This window comes from Mastomys coucha, unplaced genomic scaffold (assembly GCF_008632895.1).
Source record: "Mastomys coucha isolate ucsf_1 unplaced genomic scaffold, UCSF_Mcou_1 pScaffold18, whole genome shotgun sequence".
Classification (NCBI taxonomy): Eukaryota; Metazoa; Chordata; class Mammalia; order Rodentia; family Muridae; genus Mastomys; species Mastomys coucha.
In genome coordinates, this window is record NW_022196900.1 from 107,643,922 (window position 1) to 107,666,968 (window position 23,047).

The window sequence follows — 23,047 nt, forward strand, 5'->3', positions numbered from 1 at the left end:
AAACAGAGCCAGATGGTGGTGGTGCACACCTTTAATCCCAGCACTCGGGAGTCAGAGGCAGTAGGATCTCTGTGAGTTTGAGGTCAGCCTGGTCTACAGAATGAGTTCCAGGACAGCCAGGGCTACATAGAAAAACCAACCCCACCCCCAAAAATGTAACAGGGCTGGAGAAATGGCTCAGAAGTTAGGAGCACACACTGTTCTTCCAGAGGATCTGAGTTCAGTTCCCGGCACCTACATCACAACTATGTGTAACTCCCGCTCTAGGAAGATCCAACTGCTTTGGCCTCAGTCACCCAACACCTTACATGTCTACGCCCACATACATACGCACACATACACATCATTTAAAATGGAAACAATTTTTTAAAAAATAGTGACAGCCAGATGTTGTGGCCCATGGCTATGATCCCAGCACTTGGAGGCAGAGGCATGAGGACCAGTAGTGAGGCCATGTTTGCCTACATGCGGAATTCAAGGGCAGCCTCAGATACATGAGACTCTCAAAAGAAGAGGGAGGGGAAGCTATTGGTTCCCTACCATGTGAACCATCTGCTAACTGAGATGTTTGTTTGTTTGTTTGTTTGTTTGTTTTCCCCTAGAAATTTTGGACGGTGTAGAACTTGGAGAACCAGCCCATAAGAAAGCAGGGACCACTGTGCCAGAATCCATCCATTCTTTCAGTAAGTCCAGGCTCTGAGGAACTCGCTCATTGCACAGATAGCAGCTACAGTGAGCAGTGAGCCAGAAAGGGAGTCAACAAGGCAAGTAACAAAGCTGCCTTTGGGAAGGAAGGGCCCATGAGTTTTGCCTTGTGTCCTGAGGACAGAGATGCATGCACAGGATTGTTCAGCACTTCGAGGTAAGTTTCATAAAAGCGGGGCAGCCTTGGGCTTAATGTTTCTTGTGTCTTCCAGTTGGAGATGGTTTGGTGAAACCAGAAGCCTTAAACAAGAAAGCTATTCAGATTATTAACAGGGTTCGAGATAAGCTCACTGGTGAGTGTTTGGGGGTTTCAGGGACATGAAGCCTCATAGGAGGGTGTTCTCGGTGAGTGGCCAGCAGGCTGTCCTGGGGTTTATTGCTACATGGCTCATGAGTAGCTTCCAGGCAGGAGTGAAGCACTCCTCTGGCTCTTGTTGCTGAAGACCCTTAATACTACTTGACATCTCTTAACCTCATTAGCTCTGGGGATGAGGAAGGCTCTGTTAGAACCCGGGTGAATTCCAGAGCCAGCCAACTCCAGGGGCAAGTGACTGGCCTCATGGTGAGATACTGGAGGATGCCTGAGTACTTCCATTTGCTGGCTACTAGCATGCAGTGGAAGGATGGAAAGGGAGCCGTGTATGACTTTGGAAAGAAGCAACCAATCCCAACGCATCCCCTTTCTTCTGTGGGTAGGTTAGTTAATGAAGAGTGGGAGCAAAGTAGCCAGAGCTCCCATTCCACACTCCCTTCTCTGCAGCCTCCGAACTCTTCTCCATCTGAACGATGATAAGAAACCCTAACAGACAACATCAGCATCACAGTAAATGTGGGATCCTGGCACGGGCATCAGCCAGCCAGTTTGGTAGTCAAGTTGCTTAATCAAGTAAATCAATAATGGAAGCACATGAGTAGAAACAGCCAGCTCCCCTGGCTTTTCAGGGCTCATACTCCAGGGGAAAGACTGTTGCTAAATAGAGAAGAGGCCGTGGTGCCTCATGATGACACGGTTTAATTTAATTTGAAAGACCCGGAAAAGTCTCTCTAAGGAAACAACTGGAGCTCAAGTTTATAAGAAGGAGTGTGTTAGTTACATTTCCATTGCTGCTGAAAAGACGCCATGACTTATAAAAGAGCATTTATTGGGCTGGCAGTTTTAGATGGTTAGTAGCCCATAAGCATCATGGTACCGAGCACAGCAGCAGGCAGGCAGACTGGGTGCCTAAGCAGTAGCTGAGAAAACTAACCGAAAATGACATGGGCTTTTGAAACCTCAAAGCCTACCTCCAGTGACACTGTCCTCCAGCAACACTACACCTCATAATCCTTCCCAAATAGTTCTGTCAGCTAGGGACCACGTATTCAAATATATGAACCTCTGGGGACCATTCTCAACCAGACCACCACAAGGAATTAACTAGAGGACATTAACGTTATGTCAGGCAGAGGGAGCGTGTATCTAGAACTTTTGATGAGAGTGATGGTAAAAGGAAGATCTCAGGCTGCCATTCAACCCAGGGAAACCACCAGAGGTGGGTAGGTGCAATGGAGAGGGAACCAGGCCCGGCCTGATTTTTTGTGTGTTGTGATACCACATACACTGGCTGAGTGGCCTTGTATCAGAAGCAGGCTTGTAAATGCTCTGATATGCAGACAAGACAACCACTGATGAAATGAAGACCTCAGATGCAAGAGATGTTGAGGAAGGCAGGTCAGAGGCTAGACTAGGGCTGTGGCTCAGTGGTGACGTTATTGGCTGCCACTCAGAACGTAGGTAAGAGTTCTAGTACAATGCAAAAGATAAAACCCACAAAGCAAAGATGGCTGTTGACACCTGAGGCATGAGAAAGAAGGTCACTGGTAACCATCTGAGAACTGTAGATCCTGATAGCCAAACTGAAGTTGTTGAAGAGAATGGGATGGCGGCAAAGAAAGATGAGATGTAGCACAACTCTTGAGCAGCCTCTACAGGGAGGAGAGGACTGAAAGAACAAATAGAGACTGTGGTGGGCAGAAGGCCTGGGTGCTGAGACCATGGCACAAAAGGACCCTTCACTGAGCCATGTCCCTGTGTCTCTAAGGAGGAGTGTGTTCAGAAAACTGAAAAGGCCATCATGATGCTTTTAATTAAGCTTGTAGCTTTAATTTCGGTGTTCAGAAGACAGAAGCAAGCTCCAGCCATGGCTTCGTAGACAGAGAAAGAGACCCTGTCTCAAACACACAAACAAACAAACAAACAAACAAAAACCTGTGGGAAGGATGTAATCAAGGAAAAATTGAAGACTACATAATCCGTACTTTGAATGTGTAGGAGAGTTGGACCCTGAGCACAAGGCAGGATGGTCAGAGGAGAGGAATGCACGCCTGGGTTTGGGAGAAGAGATTGATGAAGAGAAGCCAGTCTGCAAACCACCCACCTTAGCCGCAGGGCCCAGAACTTAACTGTGACAAGTGGAGAAACTCTAGTATTTATGGAGATCTGGAAGACTCAAACCATCTTTGTGGTAGTAGAAAGGTGCTTTACCAGCTAGGTGTGGTGGCTCACACCTGCAGTCCCAGTAGTAGAACAAGGCAGGAGAGCTGCAGCTGGCTGGGTCATAACAGTGAGACTAGGAATACTCAAGAATAATCAGATGGGGCAGGTCCGGCTACATATTGCAGGCCAGCTGACACTATATGAAATCTCTCTCAAGAGACCCAGTAACAGCAAAACACTCCTCCCATCTCAAAGAAAAAGAGACAGGATGGGCCTGGCATGATGGCTCTGTGGTGAAAAGCGGGTGTTATCCTTGTTGTGGGCCAGGTTTGATTCTAGCATCCATATAGTGGTTCATGACTCTCAGTAACTCTAGGCCTTCTGACTCCATGTTCTGACCTCCAAGAGCATACACATGATATACACGTGGCCAAAACACTAGGGCACATAATATTTGAAAATCCCTAAAACAAAAAACAAAACCGTGCTTCTATGTTAGCACATATACTAATATTGGAATGATACAGAAAGGATTAGCATGGCCCCTTAGCAAGGATGAAACACAAAGGACTCTGGGGGTGGGGAGACTAAATAAATAAAACAATTAAAAGAATAGTCAGGGGGGCTGGAGAGATGGCTCAGTGGGTAAGAACGCCGACTACTCTTCTGAAGGTCCTGAGTTCAAATCCCAGCAACCACATAGTGGCTCACAACCACCCATAATGAGATCTGATGCCCTCTTCTGGTGTGTCTGAGGACAGCTACAGTGTACTTACATATAACAATAAAATCTTAAAAAAAAAAAAACAAAAAAGAATAGTCAGATACAAATTCATGCTTGTGCATTATCTTTAGTAGAAGTTTAGATATTTGGGAGTCTGGCCTATTGATTAGCAATGGTAAAATGAATTTGGCTTAAAAGAAAAAAAATGAAACATATTGTCAAAGAAGCTCTATTGGCTGGTTAGGCTGCTGAGCCTGTGTGGGGACAAGATCTTAACTGTCTAGTAGAAACATGAAAGTTTGTGGGGTTCAAGCTAAATGACCTTGTCCACTCCTCAAATCTGATTTTGGAACTGTCCTGTTAGCCACATCTTTGAACTGGGTCTATAATAAGAAACCAATGTGCCTGCAGATGACACAGAGGTGAATTTCTCACTGCAGATGTGTTCTGTCCTTCCTGCTCTGGTGACTGACTGTCTGGCTGCATAAACAGCTGAGCCAAACAAGAGCATAGGCTGTGTTGTTGCTAAGTGCAGTTAACAGTATTTCTGCTTCCTAGGTCGGGATTTCTCTCATGATGACACTTTGGATGTTCCAACCCAAGTAGAACTGCTTATCAAGCAAGCAACATCCCACGAGAACCTCTGCCAGTGCTACATTGGCTGGTGAGTGAGCCTTGCAAAGAGGCATGGTGCATGGTGGCACACATCCTACTCCAAAGCACTGGGGATGCAGAGGCAGGCAAATCTCGTTTAAGTTTCAGTACAGCCAAGGTTATAGTGGTGAAGCCATGTCTCAAACTCAGTGAGCCTGCAGTAAGGACCTACCTGGAGCCTCAAACCCAGATGCAGACAGGTGATGTGCTGGAGTGGTCATAGAGGACATTCTTCATGGGCTCATGTCTCTTTAGAAGTTCCTAGGCTCTGAGAATGCTCCTTGTCTAATGGGAACTGAGAGATGTAATCTGTATTTGGAGGTTATGGCTGCTTTAAGAGCTAGTTTAGAATGGGCTGGGTGCATTACTTGTCTGTAGTGCTTTTAGACTTTTGTTGTCACTCCAGAGATGTAGAAGGACACAGGAAGAGTCCGAGCAATGACTAAAGAGAAAAAGATTGGTAATCCTGGAGTCTGGGCAGGGATTTGAGAGAAGGGGCAGAGAAATCTCTGGGATCTCAGGGCCATTAGCTCTTGACTAGGGATGTTGACAGAGTCCCACAGGGCCCAGACCTGCTCGCTGTACTTGGGTAAAGCTTGGAAGAGCTCTGACTGACCATCCCTTTTTCTGTCCACCTTCCTAGGTGTCCTTTCTGGTAACCAAGGCCTGGCCCACCATGCCATCTCCTCTGAGGCTTTTGTACCTTGGTCTGTGCTTCCAGTGGCCTAAAACCATGGACATAAAGTTGGACTTTGTTAAATATTTTGAAATGTAAATGAAAAGAGCTACTGTATATTCAAAGTTGGCTTACGCCAACCTCCTAGCTGCTGTTAAAAAGACACTGTCAGAAACACAAGGCTTGATTCAGTTCCCGGAACAGTGAAACACAGTGACCCTACAGAAGCCAAGCCTTCAATTTTGGGAGAACAAAAGATGGGTAACTGAGAAATACGGGTTTTGACTTAACTTACAAGAGAACTCATCATAAGCATTTGCTGACAGAATAATCTAGTTGGTCCTCTCAACCAGGGGCTCCAACAGCAAGGACACAGATGGCAGCACTCCACCATCCTGTTACCTCACCCGTCCCTGGATGCAGTGGCGACATTTGCAGGATGGGCCAACATGGCTAAGAAAGTCTGTCTTCCGCCTGACCCCATGATGCTAAAACTCACAAGACCTGACCTTCCAGGAAGGACGTTTGCTCAGATGCCTGGCCACCGAGCATGAGCGGGTGTGCCAAGGATCTCCATGCAGGGTCCATACTGGCCCTGCTGTGTTCAGTGAGGAATGGCTATGTTGTGTTTGCAGCAGGGACTCAGAACACAAATGCTGTCGTGGAGATGCTGATCATAAAGGGACACACTAGAACAGGTTGTGAAATATAAGCAAAGTAAATAAATATCCAACTAAATTCACAAAGTATAAAGTGAAGCCACATCTAGACACCATGTTGTATCTGAGTAATTTTTGTGCCAATAAATGACATCAGAATTTTAAAAGCATGTTTATGTGTATGACTGGCTTTCTGTTCACCATTTTGTAAATTCTGTCATTGGGCTTTGGATTAAACTCAGTGGTTGGTCACTGACTACCAGGCACAGGAGCCTACACCATTTACATTCTAGCTCTAGACAGCCCAAGATGGACACAGGCATGGAACTCTCGAGTTTCAGGACTACACAGAAAAACCTTGTCTATATATACATACATGTGTCTGTCTACCTGTATGGCACGTCAGCCAGCTGAAGTCATCTATTCTCTTTGAACTTGAGTTAAAGGTGATTATGAACTTCAAGCCTGGGTGCTGTGTGCCTCTAAAAAAACAGCGAGTGTTCTTAACTGCTTCAAAACCTCCCTTCCCTCCCTTGCCCAAACAATTTAAACAAATTGGAAAAATCCAATCCTAGCGTGTTTTTTACACATCCTTAATCCCAGCACTTGGAAGGATGAGGCAGGCGGATTGGAGGTGAAAGGCTTGCTTTAAATGTGATTTAAATTGTATCCTCTCTCCAGTTCTCACCCTAGGCCACAGGTTTGTTAGGATACGACATGAAATCAAAGAAAAGCCTAAATTCCCCCATTGTAAGGCAAGCGCAGTAACAAGCTACACTACCGATTTGGCGAGGGGGCGGGGTGGGTGTTATTTAACCGCGCGCATGCGCGTTGCGCCCGCCTCGGGTCTGCCGGAACAATCTCGCGAGAAGAGCCGTCCTAGGACGGAAATATGGCGCCTCCCAGTCCCCGGGAGCATCAGTCCGCGCCGGCGACCAGTGCGACCAAGCCTGACGCGGAGATGGTACTGCCTGGCTTCCCGGATGCAGACAGCTTCGTGAAGGTGAGTTCGCGGGCCCTGGGGCACCCCTGGATCCCCCTGTTCTGGCCGGAAGCGGGTCCGGGGCTCCGGGCTTCCGGCGCCTGTCACGGCGGCCTGACGGCGCGCACGGAGAGCGGGAGCGGAGGGCTCCGCGCTTCCGGCGTTCCGGCGTGAACGCGTGTGGCCTCGCGTGTAAAGCCGTGTCCGCGCCCTCGGAAGGGCGTCCTCGACATCCACGTGGCGCACCCTGCACTACCTCTCCCCAGGGCCCGACAGCCGGGCGACTCTCCCTCCCACTGCTCACCCCGCGTTTGCTCGAACGTCTCGTCCCCCAATCCCTTGGGTTGAATGTCACCCGTGACAGGTGCCATCGAGCCTCTCCAAGTGCCAAGGCGCATTCACCAGTACCACCTGAGGGGGAGCGTAGAGTTTTTATCTAAATTCTTTGTTCACAAAATTCATGATGCTGTCATTAAGCCTTGACACCTCCCTTCTGCCGGGATCCCCCAACCATAAGATTATTTTCATTGACGGCCTCGCTGCAGCAATCTATGTACACATTAACTTTAAAATAAATTGTGATCCTCTTGTTGGTTAAAAAATATATTTTCAGCCGGGCAGTGGTGGCACACACCTTTAACCCCAGCACTTGGGAGGCAGAGGCAGGAGGATTTCTGAGTTCGAGCCCAGCCTGGTCTACAGAGTGAGTTTCAGGACAGCCAGGGCTACACAGAGAAACCCTATCTCGAAAAGCCAAAAGAAAAAAGAAAAAAAATATTTTCATTGCTAATTCATAACTGTAATTTTGCTACCGTTATGAATCATAATGTAAATAGGCAAGGTATTTGATATGTGACCGGCAGGTTGGGAATCACTACCTTAAAATAACTACCCATTACTTATCAATGACAGCCACTTCTGATTATAAAAATGACCTACCTCACAACAGTCTATCTAAACCGCTGGATATAAAATGGTCATCTGAGGGGGGGATGTGCAGATATAAAATGGTCATCTGAGGGGGGGATGTGGGAGGCAGAGGCAGTTGGATCTCTGTATGATGAAGCCCAGCCTAACCCAGGTTCTGGACAAGAAGTGCAAAGCACTCTTAACACTGAGCCATCTCTCCAGCTCTCTTAAAGATATATAAAATCTTGTTGTTTTTTTTTTTTTTTTTTTTTTTTTTTTTTTTTTTTTTATTTCTGCTGAGTGTGTCTTTTTCTCTGGATTTCAGTTTGCACTTGGGTCGGTAGTAGCAGTTACCAAGGCATCTGGGGGCCTGCCACAGTTCGGTGACGAGTATGATTTTTACCGAAGTTTTCCTGCCTTCCAGGCATTTTGTGAGACACAAGGAGACAGGCTGCTTCAGTGGTAAGTGTAAGTGCTTCAGTGAAGGAGCGAGCTCACTCCTGCAGGTTGTCCTCTGACCATTCCACATGGGCAGGGGAACTCATACATAGATACACAAAGCATTTGTTTATTAAAAAAGTCTTTTGCTGGGTGTGGTGGCGCACGCCTTTAATCCCAGCGCTAGGGTGGCAGAGGCAGGCAATCTCTGAGTTAAGGCCAGAGTGGTCTATAGAGTGGGTAGACAAGCCAAGGCTACATGCTTCTCATCTGTTAATTGTTGGGAGAAGTTACCTTAAAGTTATTATTATTTTATTGAGAATAGGTCTAATTCACTAAATCGCACAGGTTGGCTTTGAAAGCACTGGGCCCAAGCCTTCCAAGAAGCCAGTATCACAAGCCTATCCCACCAGGCCTGGCTTTGGTCTTGCTGTGAGGATATACATTGTATTAATAATATCCAGGGTACTGGGAACCCTGTGATTCGTTTGAGGTGTTTTCCCAGACTGCAGATTGGTAGAATAAAGGCAGTCCTGCTGACCTTGGTTTTCCTCGATCCCTTAGCATGAGTCGGGTAATGCAGTACCATGGGTGTCGCAGCAACATCAAAGACCGAAGTAAAGTGACGGAATTGGAGGACAAGTTTGATTTACTAGTCGATACCAATGACGTGATATTGGAGAGAGTGGTGAGTGCCTCCCGTCCACATAAGTAACCTCACAGATAGAAAGCTCAGATATCAGAATGCAAGGAGAAACCCCAGCATTATGGAAAATGAAATAAGTATGGCCAGGCCTAGTGGCCATACTTATGTATCAGCACTAGGAAAGCAAAGACAGGTGGATCTCTATGAGTTCTAGACCAGCCTGCTCTACACAGTAAGACCTTCTCTTTGATAGATAGATGGGTGGTGGATGGATGGATAGATAGATAGATAGATAGATAGATAGATAGAAATTTTATGTATGGGCACATGCTCCTGAATGCCTGTTTCACTGGAGACCACTGGAGCTGGAGTTACAGACAGTTGTGACCCACCTAACATAGGTGCTGGGGTAGAACACCAATCGTCTGCAAGAGCCATACATGCTCTCTCTAGCCCTCATCCATGCTTTCTAAAAACAGTTACATTTTTTAGCTCTGGAAGGATGGCTCAGAAGTTAAGAGCACTTTCTGCTCTTCTAGAGGACCCACTTTCAATTCCCAGCACCCACGTGGCAGCTCACAACCATCTGTAACTCCGCCATGGGATCCAACATCCTCACACAGACATACATGCAAGCAAAATACCAATACAAATAGAATAAGATAAATAAATCATTTATAAAAACTTAAAATTTTAATTGGCAAGTTAAAATTCTGAATACTTGCAATATATGAATAAATATTTTGATACATTTATCTATTTTTAAATTTATTTTTATTTTATGTGCATTGGCATTTTTGCCAGCGTGTGTATGTGTGTGTGTGTGTGTGTGTGTGTGTGTGTGTGTGAGGGTATCTCCTGGAACTGGAGTTACAGACAGTTGTGAGCTGCCATGTGGGTGCTGGGAATTGAACTCAGGTCATCTGGAAGAAAAGCCAGTGCTTTTAACACCTTGAGGCATCTCTCCAGCCCTTACCTACTCTTTCATATACATATAAACCACATAATTCTGTGAATGCATTTCTTGAAAATGTCAGGTAATTAAGTCTGTCAAAGTCAGATCCTAACCCAGTTCCTTGTCTCCTCATAGGGTATATTGCTAGATGAAGCCGCAGGTGTGAGCAAGCATCAGCAGCCTGTCCTCCCTGCAGGGCTACAGGTCCCCAAAACAATCGTGTCCAGCTGGAACCGGAAGGTGAGCCCACTCTGCAGGATGTTGATAGAGCAGCTAGCATGGTGGGTTTTACCGGCATGCCGCATTTTACTTTGCATTGCTGTCAGGACATAAGTGCAAGTAGCTGGGCATGCCCTACTTCCCGTGGTCTCACAAGCACACACAGCCCACCTACCCCTTCTCCATGAGGTCCTTGAGCCCACACATGCAGTAATATTCCAGATGTGTGGTCCTGCTTCATCCAGTGGCTTTGTCTCGGTTGACTCACACGTGTTGACTGCAGGCAGGAGAATATGGCAAAAAGGCAAAATCTGAGACTTTCCGGCTGCTGCATGCAAAAAACATCGTCCGACCTCAGCTCAGGTTTCGAGAGAAGATTGACAACTCCAACACACCGTTTCTCCCGAAAATCTTCGTCAAACCCAATGCTCGGAAGCCGCTCCCTCAGGGTAAGTGGTGCTTTTGACGGGCATGAGAATTCCTTCCCACAGTTCTGTCCTCCTCTTCTGAAGCTGGGAAGTGTGTGCCTCGTGTGACACTGTTGATACCTGGTCTGCAGCTCTCTCAAAAGAAAGGCGGGAACGCCCGCAGGATCGTCCGGAGGACCTGGACGTCCCCCCAGCCCTGGCAGATTTCATCCATCAGCAGCGAACCCAGCAGGTGGAGCAGGACATGTAAGTGCGTGGGCGTGGTCTTTCCATAGTTGGCCCTTCCTACCACTTTTTAAAAGATTCAGTGTGTGTGCTTATCTCGTGCACACATACACGAGTGCATGTGGAGGCCAGAAGAGAATGTCAAGTGATTCCGAGCTATCTGACATGGGTGCTGGGAGCTGATTTTAGTCCTCTGCAGAGCACTATATACTCCTAATGCTGAGCCATCTCAGATCTGCATGTCACCCTTACCCAGGGGCCATGCTAATCTCTGCATTGCACGTTGGGTATATGTGCTGCCCAGGTGATCATCAGCCTCTGCATTTATTATATTGAGGTAAAGGCTCATTTTTGTAGCCCAGCCTGGCCTTTAACCTCACTGTCAAGGTGAGATATTTTCACAGGGTAATCTTTCCTCATTTCTTGTTGTTGGGGTAAATCGGGAGGAAGGCGTGGTCTTGTATGTCTCAGGCTGGCCTCAAACTCACCCTGAACTTAGGAGCCTCCGCCTCCCAGACGCTAAGATAAGAGCTCCCGGCCCTCCTGTCCAGGTTTGTCTGGTACTGAGGCTGGGGCCCAGGGCTTCATGTTGCTGGACAGTCACTATAGCAGGCATGCCCAGCCCACTCATTCGTATCTGAGTGGCTGCACTCCTTCTGCATGGTCGTGGCATTAATGTAAAGGTTTGTGTTGTGTCCACTCAGGTTTGCACACCCTTATCAGTATGAACTCGATCACTTTACTCCACCTCACATGGTGCTGCAGAGGCCACAGCCCCAGGTTAGTGCCCACACTGGCTTTCAGAGCAGCTTCCGGGAGCCTGGGAAGGGCAGAGCACTTCTGTTGTCCTGCAGTAGCTTTAGGACGCCACGGTGTGGAGTTGTCCCCGGCACTTGGACTTCATCCTGCACCTTCGTGGGGTCTGTCTTTAACATGATGCTTTCTCTGCTCCTCTCTTGGTCTAGTTGTACAGACCTGTGGAAGAGACCCCCTGCCACTTTGTGTCGTCCCTGGATGAACTTGTGGAGCTCAATGAAAAGCTCCTGGGTTGTCAGGAGTTTGCAGTGGACTTAGAGGTACCTTGAAGTGGACCTGTAGTGAAATCTTCATTTTCCTATGCGTTACCTACTTGGGAAGTCTAAAGTTAGCACTAATTTTAATCTATTTTGGTTTTTATGTGTGGGGGCCTGAGACAAATATTGCACTATAAGCCAGACTGACTTTAAACTGACTGTATAGCCCAAGCTGGCCTCAAACTCAAACCCATCTTCCTGCCTTAATTTTTTCTTTTTCCTAAAAATTAGTTGTGTAACTTGTGTAGCTAACTGGTAGAGGAAGTTGTGGGTATAGATCTGTGAAGAATTCCCAGAATAAGAACTAAAAGGTGAAGGAACACCTAGTAATCCTTTCCCCACCCCCACCCCCTTTTCTGCACGGTCCAGCATCACTCATACAGAAGCTTCCTAGGACTGACCTGCCTGATGCAGATCTCCACCCGAACAGAGGACTTCATTGTTGACACCCTCGAGCTTCGAAGTGACATGTACATTCTCAACGAGAGCCTCACAGACCCAGCCATCGTTAAGGTCAGCCATTCTGGTTCTCGCCTGAGGTGGGGTCACAGTGCTTTCCAGGGTACCATCTTGTTCTTTCATCCTAGACCCAGTGGAGGGAGAGACCCTGTCATCTCCTGCCCTGAGGTTCAGCATGCTTATCTGCTTAACCCTAGGTCTCCATAAGGACATCTACAGTGTAGCTTGTTGGCCAGAGATAGAAATCTTGTTAGTGACTGTTTCAGGGACCCCAGTCGATTGCATTGCTTGAACCTGGGGACACGTGTAGCTAATAGCACTCCTTACCCGTCCCAGGGCCTGAAAGCAGTGCAGCCCTTAACCGTGTACAGTTACAGGCTCAAAGCCTGAGGCCTGAGTGAAGAAGCACTGTAAACTACACACAGCCTGGCCTGGGGTGCCATCCAGCAGTAGCATGCTTGCCTAGCATGTGCAAGTCCTGTTCTGTTCCTACCCCAAAGGCAGGGCTGATTACAGAGACAGATTCTAGCCTGCTGCTGGTGTCAGCTACACGGACTTGATTTTGTTTTTAGGTCTTCCATGGTGCTGACTCTGACGTTGAGTGGCTGCAGAAAGACTTCGGACTCTATGTGGTGAACATGTTTGACACACACCAGGCAGCACGGCTTCTCAACCTGGCTCGGCACTCGCTCGACCATCTGCTGAGGCTCTACTGTGGTGTGGAGTCAAACAAGCAATACCAGCTGGCAGACTGGAGGATACGGTCAGTTCAGTCTGCCAGTGGCAGAGATGTGTGGGCAGCAGGAAATAAGTGCCAGCTTGGAAGCCTGTTCCACCTTGATCACTTTCAAGATAACTTTTCTTTAGTTGCCATGCCACAATTTTGCTTGTTTATTTTTTGAGACAGGGTTTCTCTGTGTAGCCCTGGGTGTCCTGGAACTCACTCTGTTGAAGGCCAGGCTGGCGTCAAACTCACAAAGATCCACATGCCTCTGCCTCCTGCGTGCTGGGATTAATTAAATGGATACTCTACCACGATAGACATCAGAATTTCTGAATATAAAGAGGAGAATGTATTTGAAGGGATGTTACATTCCCAGTATAAGTTAGAAATAAGTAACATTTGAAAGCCACTTCATTCTTTAGTTCTTGCCCTCCTCCTGGTATTGGGCCACGTGCACCAGGGCAGCGCCCTGGTCCTCCTCACAGCACTCTCTGTACTTGCTGTGGTCACGTAGCAGAGGTAAGAAAGCACAGAGAGGTCCAGGACAGACATGTGGACCATAAGGTGACTCTGCCTTAGCACCCCATGTTAAATAATGGTTTGTCATACTGAGATGCAGGAACCCTCTGTGTCCCGTTGGGAAGGAAAGAATCTTTGGGATGAGAAAAGGGCCAAGAAAGTTCTTTCACCCAGGACATAGAGTTTGGATGCTGTCCTTGGGACAGTCATTGAAACTGTGCCTCTCTTGCAATTCTAGCCCTCTGCCAGAGGAAATGCTAAGCTACGCTCGGGACGACACCCATTACCTGCTTTATATCTATGACCGAATGAGGCTGGAACTGTGGGAAAGAGGCAACGAGCAACCTGTCCAGTTGCAGGTGGTGTGGCAGCGGAGCAGGGACATCTGCCTTAAGGTACCATGTCACCAGAACTGCAGAGATTGCTGTTTCTGATTGAGTTCTTTTTGGTTAATAGAAAATAATGGCTCTTGGGGCTGGAGAGATGGCTCAGTAGTTAAGACAATTGTCTGCTCTTCCCTCTGGAAGAGGGGTCAGGATTCAGTTCCCAGCACCCACATCGCAGCTAATGACTGGCTATAGCTCTAGTTCCAAGGGATCCAGCATCCTCACACAGACATATATGCAGCCAAAACACCAGTGCACATTAAAATCCCAGCACTCTGGAGGCAGAGGCAGACAGATCTCTGGAATTTGAGGCCAGCCTGGTCTACAGAGCTCCAGGACATAGAGAAACCCTGTTTTGAAAAACCAGAGCAGGCGTGGTGGGGAGAGGGAATGCGTAGTGGCTCTTATCGTGGCTTTTTACACATGTATGTCATTACACTTTTCTTCTTTTTCTTCATCCTCTTCTCCTTACCCTGTTGCGGGAATATTTAAAAAGTTAATCTACCCCGCAAACTCTCTTTCCCACTGGATCACATTCTTGAGCCAGTACCATCGTCCGGCATCACCATGTCCTGGCAGGCTCTTGTTATTTTCTCCCAGCTAGCAGCAACATCTCATTTGCATGCAATTCTTTACACGCCCCACAATCCAGCACCTAGATTTACACGCCCCACATCTAGCACCTAATACCGGGTAAAGCATGAGTCTTAAGGCTTAATTATCTAATCAGGTTTATATAATTATTATAAGGTCACAATTACAAGATGCCAATACAATAATTTCAATGCCAAATGATAAAGACAAATTTAGACTCAATTAATTTAACCTTTTAAAAACCTTAGCCTGGTTATCACCACTCGGGGTCTGGGTCTGACTTGTCCTCATCGTCTGCCTCCACGTTGAAGCTCTTTCTCCTCCTCCAACTCTAGCTCTGCCTCTCTGTTCCTGTCCATTCACAGGCCTGTCACTGCCTGTGCTGCAACGTTACCCAAACACATAAAATAAACTAATAAATAATTTACAAACTGGTTCATGTTGGTGAATGCCTTTAATCCCAGCACTTGGGAGGCAGAGGCAGGTGGATCTCTTGGGTTTGAGGCCAGCCTCATTTACAGAGTGAGTTCCAGGACAGCCAGGGTTACACAGAAAAACCCTGTCTTGAAAAAAAAAAAAAACTAAACAACAAAAAATTACATACATAGATAGATAGACAGACAGGCAGACAGATAATTTGCATTTTCCTGATAATAAAGAATGTTGAGCAACTTTTCAAATACTAGCTTTTTCTGTTTCTTTTGAGAGCCTCAATCAGTTCACTGGCCTATTTCTTGAGTAAATGATTTGGAATTGAGTTATTTATTTTGCAGTTCCTGTGGGATCATTCTTCTGCAGAAGCCGGGCTAACCCTTGTGCTGTCACATGATCAGTGTGTGTGCCGCCACAGCAAGGAGTTGGGCTCTGCTTTCCATTTTGTTTCTCCTTGCAGCACTGAGATTGAGTTCAGAACCGCACATGTGCTAAGCAAGCGCTCTACATCTGAGCTCTAGATCCAGCCTTGGTTTCAGGTTTGCTTTGGTTTGGTTTTTCCAGTCAGAGTTTCTTTGTGTAGCCTTTGTAGACCAGTCTGGCCTCAAACTCACAGAGATCCTCCTTCCTCAGCCTCCCAAGAGCTGGGGTTTAGGGTCTTTCAGTTTTTTTAAACGAGGTCTCACTAGGTAACCCAGAGTGGCCTCTGACTTGTAGTCAGTCCTCCTATGTTAGCTTCCCAAGTGAGCCACTAAACTCATCTTCACTTTGTCCTTTAATGCAAGAGGCAAACATTTTGAAGAGCCCTGTATTAGTCAGGGTTTCAGCCTGAGACAAGCCCAGAGCACAACTTTTTATTACACTGATGTTTTTCTTTTTTTTTACAGTGCCAAGGATCTAAGTCAGGGCTTCATTCATGTTAGGCAGTCGATCAGCCGGCTGAGCCTCCCTACTGCTTGCTCATTGATCTTGGATACTGTCTAACATTTTGCAGAAATTTGTCAAGCCTATCTTTACGGACGAGTCCTATCTTGAGCTATATCGAAAGCAAAAGAAACATCTGAACTCACAGCAGCTGACAGCCTTCCAGCTGCTGTTCGCTTGGAGGGATAAGACAGCTCGCAGGGAGGATGAGAGCTACGGGTAAGGGGGTCAGGGTTCTCTCAATGCCTGTGGGGCCAGTGGGTGTGACTGTGACGGCTGGCTACTGTCTCCTCACCACAGTGTTCAGTCAACCTTGCTAGTTGTACTTAACGCAATCCCACTTTATGTTTTGTTCCAGATATGTTCTACCAAATCACATGATGCTAAAGATAGCTGAGGAACTGCCTAAGTAAGTCTCAGAGCCTGGGTGACATGCTCTCTCTTCCCAGTCGCTCTTAGTCCTTCACAGCCGGGCACTCTCATGGCTGCTGCCCAAGGCTGTACTCACAGAGGTTAGTGCTCCAAGCTTGGAAAGGGCCAAGGCCCAGGGAGCCATAGTCCTTGCCTAAGGGCTCCTGGATAAGAACTAAAACTTGTAAATTGGCCTCTGCATGGCTAGTCCTGAGCCTGCTGCAGTCCCTTAGAGAGAGCTGTCCCACAGTCTTTCTGTGTCTCTTTCTCCAAATTAAAGCCTCACAGTTTTGTTTTGTTTTTTTGGCGCAGAATTTAGTTTTTAGTTTTCAGATATATTTATTTATTACATATTCAGTGTTCTGCCTGCAGGCCAGAAGAGGATACTAGATCTTATTACATATGGCTGTGAACCACCATGTGGTTGCTGGGAATTGAACTGAGGACTTCTGGAAGACTAGCTGGTGCTCTTAACCTCTGAGCCATCTCTCCAGCCTTGTTTTGTTTTTTTAACAGACTTAATTCACTTTTATTTTTCTTGTATAAAAACCCTTATGTGGTGGCCGCAGCTGGAGCCTGGGTCCTGTGAACAGAGACTCTGGTATGGGTTTTTACAAGATGGTCAGTGAGTTCCTGATAAGGAAATATTGTGAGCACAGTCTCCTTCCAGAGGGCGGGGTCAGGGAGCTGTAGGTCTTAGAGGTGGCATTAAAGGTGGCCTTGGCACCATTGCCCAGGGTGGCAGTGCAGCCCCTAGCTGAAGTGTAGCAGTCACCTATACCAGCCATCATCAGGAGCTTCTTGGGCACAGGAGCAGAGACAATGCCAGTGTCTCTAGGAGGCCAGGGATGAGACGCACCATTGTGGAGCCACAGCGGCCTGTCACCTTGCATGGAACAGTGTGTGGCTTGCCAATCTCGTTCCCCCAGTAGCCTCTCACTCCACACAGGGACAGTGGAAAACTTGGCCAAGCTGATGGCCCCTCCCATGGCAGTGGCAACCTCCTTGGAGCACTTAACACCAAGGCCAACGTAACCATTGTAGTCCCCAATAGCAACAAAAGCCTTAACCCTGTCCACTGGCCAGCCTGAGCCTGCTTCTTCATTGGCAGAATCTTCAGAGGCTCATCCTTTGGGCATGCACCCAGGGAGAAAATCAGTAATCTCAGATTCTGTGATGGGCCAGGAAAACAGGTAGATCCACAAGGACATTTATGTTCTTAACCAGGAGGTTCAGCTTGGTGACGGGGATCCGCTCCTTGTCTTCAGCTTTACCTCCACGAGTCCACAGCCTTGACCTTGACCACGGCCTCCTGATCCTGGGCCCCTGGTCCACATGCTGCACCGGCATCATCTGCTATTAGTGTCTTTCCGAAGCCTCATGACTTATAAGCATTTTTTTAAATTATTAATTGGAGCATAAACAGGAATAAGAAGTTGGAAATCAGCTTTCCTTGAGGCTTATCTCCAGCTCTCAGAATTTGTAAGACAACCAGAGCCTGGCCTGGAGTTGATGCAGGAAAGATCATGTGTCCAAGAGGCAGGCCTGGGCTGACTTGTGTAGTCTGTTACTCCTCCTGTGGCCCTCGCTTGGGAGGGGCGGGGGCTGTGGGAGGGGTCTTCACTCCATGACCAGGCTGGCCTGCAACTCACTGTGGAACAGAACTTCTGACCCTCCTGCTTCTGTTCCTCAAGTGCTGGAGTTATAGACCTGCACCAGGATGCATGGTTTATGTTGTGCTGGGCATGGAGCTCAAGGCTTCCAGCTGCTGAGCAAGCACTCTGCTAAGTGAGCCACTGCCCAGTCACTGCTGTCAGGAAGTTGGAAGGGCTTGTCTCCTAGACAAGCTGAGACTTTGCCCTTGTTTTCAGGGAGCCTCAAGGCATCATAGCTTGCTGTAACCCAGTCCCACCTCTTGTCCGGCAGCAGATCAATGAGATGCATCTCTTAATCCAGCAGGCTCGAGAGATGCCCCTGCTCAAGGTATGTGGTATTTCATTCAGCAGGCCCATTCTCCAGCACCTTGTCCTGTGGCCTTCTAAAGCCCTGAGCCACTCTCCTGTTCTAAATCACCCTGAGGAGTGATGGTGGCCACAGTGTCTCGTGTGAGCTGTGGGTGGTTGTGTTAGGCTTAGCTGCTTTTATGCTTGCTGGTGTGGAGTTTGGGGTTTTGAGGTTGCTTTTATTTTTTGGTACTAGGGTTCGAGTCCAGGGCCTATCTGTGCTGTGCAGGTACTCCTCTGCTGAGTTGTTGCTCGAGCCTGTTTTTATGTATTGTATGTGCATAAAGACATTTGTGTAGTACAGCACACGTGTCTGGATCAGAATACATACTGCAGTTCTTTCCTTCCACTCTACGAGTCCTGCTTGTCGTATATGGCTGTCAGAACCCTCTCACTGGCAACTGCGCTTTTGTTTTTAATGACAGTCATAAATTAAGCCTTATCCTTTTTTGTTGTTGATGATGTGTTTGTTTGTGTGTTTGTTTGTTTTTCGAGACAGGGTTTCTCTGTGTAGCCCTGACTGTCCTAGAACTCACTCTGTAGACCAGGCTGGCCTCGAACTCAGAAATCCACCTGTCTCTGCCTCCCAAGTGCTGGGATTAATAAGCCTTATCTTTTATGGCTGTTTTCATAATTTAATAGCAAATAACTGGGTCCTTTAATGATTGTAGTGAAGCTGGTAACCTGGTGGAATGACGTGGAGTCAGTACCTTGGCGTGGAGAGCTGGCAGTGACAACCCAAACCTGAAACCATCACCCCCAGTGTGCGCATGCTTGGAGCAGTGTGGAAAGGGAAGCCCCAGAGAGGCTCACAGCACTCAGCAGGAGATGGTCACAAAATGCCGCCAGTTGCCACTGAGCCTAGGGACTGTGGAGGGGCTGGCCACCTGGCCGGTAATTAGAGTTGCTGAGAGTGGGGGTTGGATCCAGCACAGAGAACTGCAGTCAGCGCCTCAGAAGGAGGGAAGGAGAAGACTCGTGGGTCGATGGGAATCCAGAAGAGTGAGGGAAAGACCAGAGTGTGGTTAATCACAGGTGGAAGTGAGACCGCCCTCAGAACATAGACCATAGCTGCACGTGCAGTGGACACCTGTAATCACAGCACTTGGATACACAACAGGAGGATCAGGAGTTCACGGTTATCCTCAGCTATCTACTGAGTTTAAGGCCATCCTGAGTTTCATGAGACCCTGTCTCAAAATGGTATAGGCGCTTACCAACAGCCTGATGGTTTGAGTCCATCTCTGGGTCCTTATGGTTGAAGGAAAAAATCGACACCTTAAGTTATCCTCGGTGTGCCATGCTGAGTGAATGGGTACAAGGAAAGAAGAAACACAGACACATGTGGGAATGGCTGTGTTCTGTAATTAAACTTGTTAAAATTCAACTTAAGTGGTTTCTTTTAGGGGTTTTGTTTTAATTCTTTTCCTTCTTTTTGAGATAGGGTTTTACTATACAGGGTTTCCCTAGGCTAGCCTTGAGTTCAGCTGTGTAACCCTGTAGCCCAGGCAGGCCTTGAACTTTCAGTTCTGTCCCACTCCCTCACCCCCACACCCCCAGCCTTCCGAGTAGCTAGAATTAGAGACTTGCACCTCCATATCCACCTTTCTTAGGACAACTTTGAATGTGTTGACTTAGTGGCAATATAAATATATGATCAGTTGTTTATTCTCTTTTGAAAGATTGCCCACAAGATTCAAAATGAAAGAAGAGAGTGTGTTTGCAACTGTGCTGTTAAGATGTCCATCTAGGGCTAAGGAGGTCAGAGGCAGGGTCTTGCCTTTCCCGTGTGAGGCCATGGGCACCTGCACCAACAGAAGTACACACCACACATACATGATCGTGTACTCATGCATGCTCTCACACAGACACACAAAGTCCCTCTTAGCTTTCCAGTTACAAGTATAAAGCATGCTGGCTGCCAGAGAAGGCTCCTCCAGGCTGGAAGCCATTGCATTCCACCACCTCCTAACAGGAAGCACTGACCTTTCACACGGTAGGGCTTGAGTGCCTGGTGCTTAGGGTGAGGGGTGAAAGGATAACTGTTGGCCCTTGGGAGACAGACTCACGGGCACGGACAAGTACATCCTGCTGAGTAAGCATGTATCCTTAGCTCTACGCAACTTTCCTCAGTTTTTCTTTCTTTGGTTTTTGTTTGTGTGTATGCACGTTTTCGTTTGAGACAGAATGGCCTTGAGCTTGTGATCCTCCCGCTCCTGCCTCTGCAGTACTGGAATTGCAGGCATGTGCAGTAACCCCCACTGGGGGTCAAACCCAGGCCTTCAAGGATGCTAGGCAGACTCTGCCCGCTGAGCTACTCTTCTTTCCTCCTTAGTCTGAAACTGCAGCTGGAGTGAAGAAGAGCGGACCACTGCCTAGCGCCGAGGTACAGTGTCACGGCTGCTGTGTCACCCGTGGGAGGGGTGGAGATCACAGCCCCTGACAGGTCAGTGCTGTCCCACTGGCCAAGAGCTCCTGGCTTGCTTATTAGTTTTACATGTGGGTCTGCTGGTTTCTCTTTGATGCAGAGATTGGAGAATGATCTCTTTGGACCCCATGACTGCTCCCACGCCCCTCCAGATAACTACTCGATCACCCCAACTGATGGTAAGATGGAAACCCCCTGGGCTCCCAGACAGATGGAGCCAGTTTCCTGGGCGAGAGCCCACAGGTCTTGCTTACTTCTGTGTCTTTAGGGACCGTGCCACTTCAGAAGCAGCCGAGCCTCTTCGCTGAGGGCAAAGAAGAGACCTCTGTGGATGCCAGCTGCCTCCTTGCCACAGCCGTCATCACTCTGTTCAGTGTGAGTAACAAGGAAGTCCCCCAGGGTGGTTCCAGCTTCGTCATGCTGTGTGATCTTAACCACACCGGTTGTCTGCCTGGAGTTTGCATGTGTGTTTGAAAACCGTGCCAAAGATAAAGCTAGAGAGGTATGGACAAGGAAGGGTGTCTCATGAGCACTGTTTGTGAAGAAACCTTAAGAGTACAGGCAGAAGCAGTGGCTCAGAGGCTAAGAACACCTGCTGCTCTTCTAGAGAATCTGGATCCACTTTCAAGTACCCACATGATGGCTTTCAGCTGTCTGTAATTCCAGTTCCAGAGAATCTTGACACCTTCCAAACTGTGAGCACTTGACACACACATACGGTACACATGTACACACCCAGACAAAACACTCATAAAATATATATCTTTCTAAGAAAAGGAAAGCCGGACGGTGGTAGCGCACACCTTTAGTCCCAGCACTCAGGAGGCAGAGGCAGGTGGGTCTCTGAGTTCAAGGCCAGCCTGGTCTACAGAGTGAGTTTTAGGGTAGCCAGAGCTATACAGAGAAACCCTGTTTTAGAAAGACAGACTGACCGACTGACCTTAGAGGGGAAAGTGCTTGAGAAAGACACTGGGTTGACATGGCAGAGGACGAGATCAACCGCTTGGCCAGCAAAGCTCAGCAGAGCATTCTTCTGAACTTGGAGTTTGTGACGTGTGTGCCTTCCTGAACACACCTGCCATCATGTGGACGTGCTTTTAAGAAAACACCTTGTACACTATAACTCACTAGAAGAAATGTCATCAGCCAGTGCAGGCTCTAGGGAGGAACAGGTCCCTGCTCCCCGACTCTGAGAGAAGGTATCCATTCTGGAGACTCTGTGTGGCTGGCTTGGACTGAGCTGTGTTCCTAGGACCTGGCTGTGATGTAGCTTGTTTGTTTCTGCTTGTATTGGCACCTCTAGGTTCCCTGCAAAGGGAAAGCCTAAAGGCCTAGAGAGAGGACTCTGTGGGTAAAGTGCTTGTCATGCTAATACGAGGGCTACGATCCGGTTCCAGAAACCACTAAAAAGCCAGACACTGTAACACATCTCTGTAACCCCATTGCACCTGTGGTAGGTGAGATGGGAGAGGTCTCGTGGGCCACTAGCCTGGCATACAGGGTGATAAGCAAGAGATCCTACATCAGAGCTTGTCCTCTGACCTCTGTGTCCACGCATGTGCACGCATACACATTCTTAAAAGTCCTGACTGAGCTAGGCATGGTAGCGTATGCCCACCACTCTGGAGTCAGGGACAGGCAGATCTCTTGAGTTGGAGGCCAGCCTTCTCTATGCAGTGAGTCACAGGACAAACAGGGTTACACAGACAAAGCCTGTCACAGTAAAATGTATTTTAGACAGGGTTTTAGTGTGGTGATTCATAAGAAGGTGTAGGTGCCTTTGTTGGCCACGGGCTGGGCTGGCAGAGCTGTCATGGGGATTCAGCAACTTGATATGCTCCATAGGGCTTCCTTTTCCTTCTTAATCAGGGTCTCATTCTGTTGCCCAGTCCAACCTCAAACTTCCCTTTCTAGTTGTTGCTCTTGCAGAGGACTTTAGTTTAATTCCCAGTGTCCAGATGGCACTCACAGTGATCTATAGCTCCGGTGCCAGGGGATCCAATGCCTCCTGACCTCCATGGGCAGGCACTGGATACACATGTGGTGCACATGCATGCATACATGCACACATACAAACAAAACACTCATGCACATAAAATTTCTTTTAAAAATCAACCAGCAGTGGTGGCGTATGCCTTTAATCCCAGCACTTGGGAAGCAGAGGCAAGTCAATCTCTTGAGCTCGAGACCAGCCTGGTCTACAGAGTGAGTTCCAGGACAGCTAACAGAGAAACCCTGTCTGGATAAAACCAAACAAACAAACAAAAAAATCATTTGGATTTCTCCTGCCTTGGTTTCTTCTTTCTCCTCCTCTTCCTCCTCATCTTCTTCCCCTTCCTCCTCCTCCTCCTCCTCTTCTTGCTCCTCCTCTTCTTTTTTTTTTTTTTTTTTTTTTTTT

The 23,047-nt window shown here is 47.7% G+C and overlaps 2 protein-coding genes and 1 pseudogene across 4 annotated transcripts in view; all 3 read left to right on the forward strand.

Annotated features, from left to right (window-relative positions):
• Positions 1 to 6,064, forward strand: part of Mtor (mechanistic target of rapamycin kinase) — a 118,927-nt gene extending 112,863 nt beyond the window's left edge. For 2 of the 3 annotated variants that reach the window (XM_031379457.1, XM_031379459.1), the window contains 4 exons: positions 603 to 683; positions 918 to 998; positions 4,464 to 4,569; positions 5,203 to 6,064. In XM_031379457.1, the coding sequence (XP_031235317.1) occupies positions 603 to 683; positions 918 to 998; positions 4,464 to 4,569; positions 5,203 to 5,218 (284 nt within the window). In that variant the 3' untranslated portion in view covers positions 5,219 to 6,064. The remainder of the gene's footprint in view (positions 1 to 602; positions 684 to 917; positions 999 to 4,463; positions 4,570 to 5,202) is intronic. The other variant, XM_031379458.1, reaches the window with a different exon arrangement.
• Positions 3,666 to 3,748, forward strand: LOC116097239 (annotated as a pseudogene).
• A 677-nt stretch (positions 6,065 to 6,741) lies between the features above and the next one.
• The window catches only part of Exosc10 (exosome component 10), a 23,946-nt gene continuing 7,640 nt past the window's right edge, over positions 6,742 to 23,047 (forward strand). Inside the window, exons 1-17 of the mRNA XM_031379462.1 lie at positions 6,742 to 6,897; positions 8,111 to 8,247; positions 8,788 to 8,911; positions 9,960 to 10,064; positions 10,327 to 10,492; positions 10,603 to 10,717; positions 11,401 to 11,476; positions 11,662 to 11,772; positions 12,139 to 12,282; positions 12,801 to 12,991; positions 13,710 to 13,866; positions 15,878 to 16,026; positions 16,166 to 16,216; positions 18,090 to 18,201; positions 20,557 to 20,607; positions 20,750 to 20,828; positions 20,918 to 21,024. Of these exons, the coding sequence (XP_031235322.1) occupies positions 6,787 to 6,897; positions 8,111 to 8,247; positions 8,788 to 8,911; positions 9,960 to 10,064; positions 10,327 to 10,492; positions 10,603 to 10,717; positions 11,401 to 11,476; positions 11,662 to 11,772; positions 12,139 to 12,282; positions 12,801 to 12,991; positions 13,710 to 13,866; positions 15,878 to 16,026; positions 16,166 to 16,216; positions 18,090 to 18,201; positions 20,557 to 20,607; positions 20,750 to 20,828; positions 20,918 to 21,024 (1,986 nt within the window). The 5' untranslated portion in view covers positions 6,742 to 6,786. The remainder of the gene's footprint in view (positions 6,898 to 8,110; positions 8,248 to 8,787; positions 8,912 to 9,959; positions 10,065 to 10,326; positions 10,493 to 10,602; positions 10,718 to 11,400; positions 11,477 to 11,661; positions 11,773 to 12,138; positions 12,283 to 12,800; positions 12,992 to 13,709; positions 13,867 to 15,877; positions 16,027 to 16,165; positions 16,217 to 18,089; positions 18,202 to 20,556; positions 20,608 to 20,749; positions 20,829 to 20,917; positions 21,025 to 23,047) is intronic.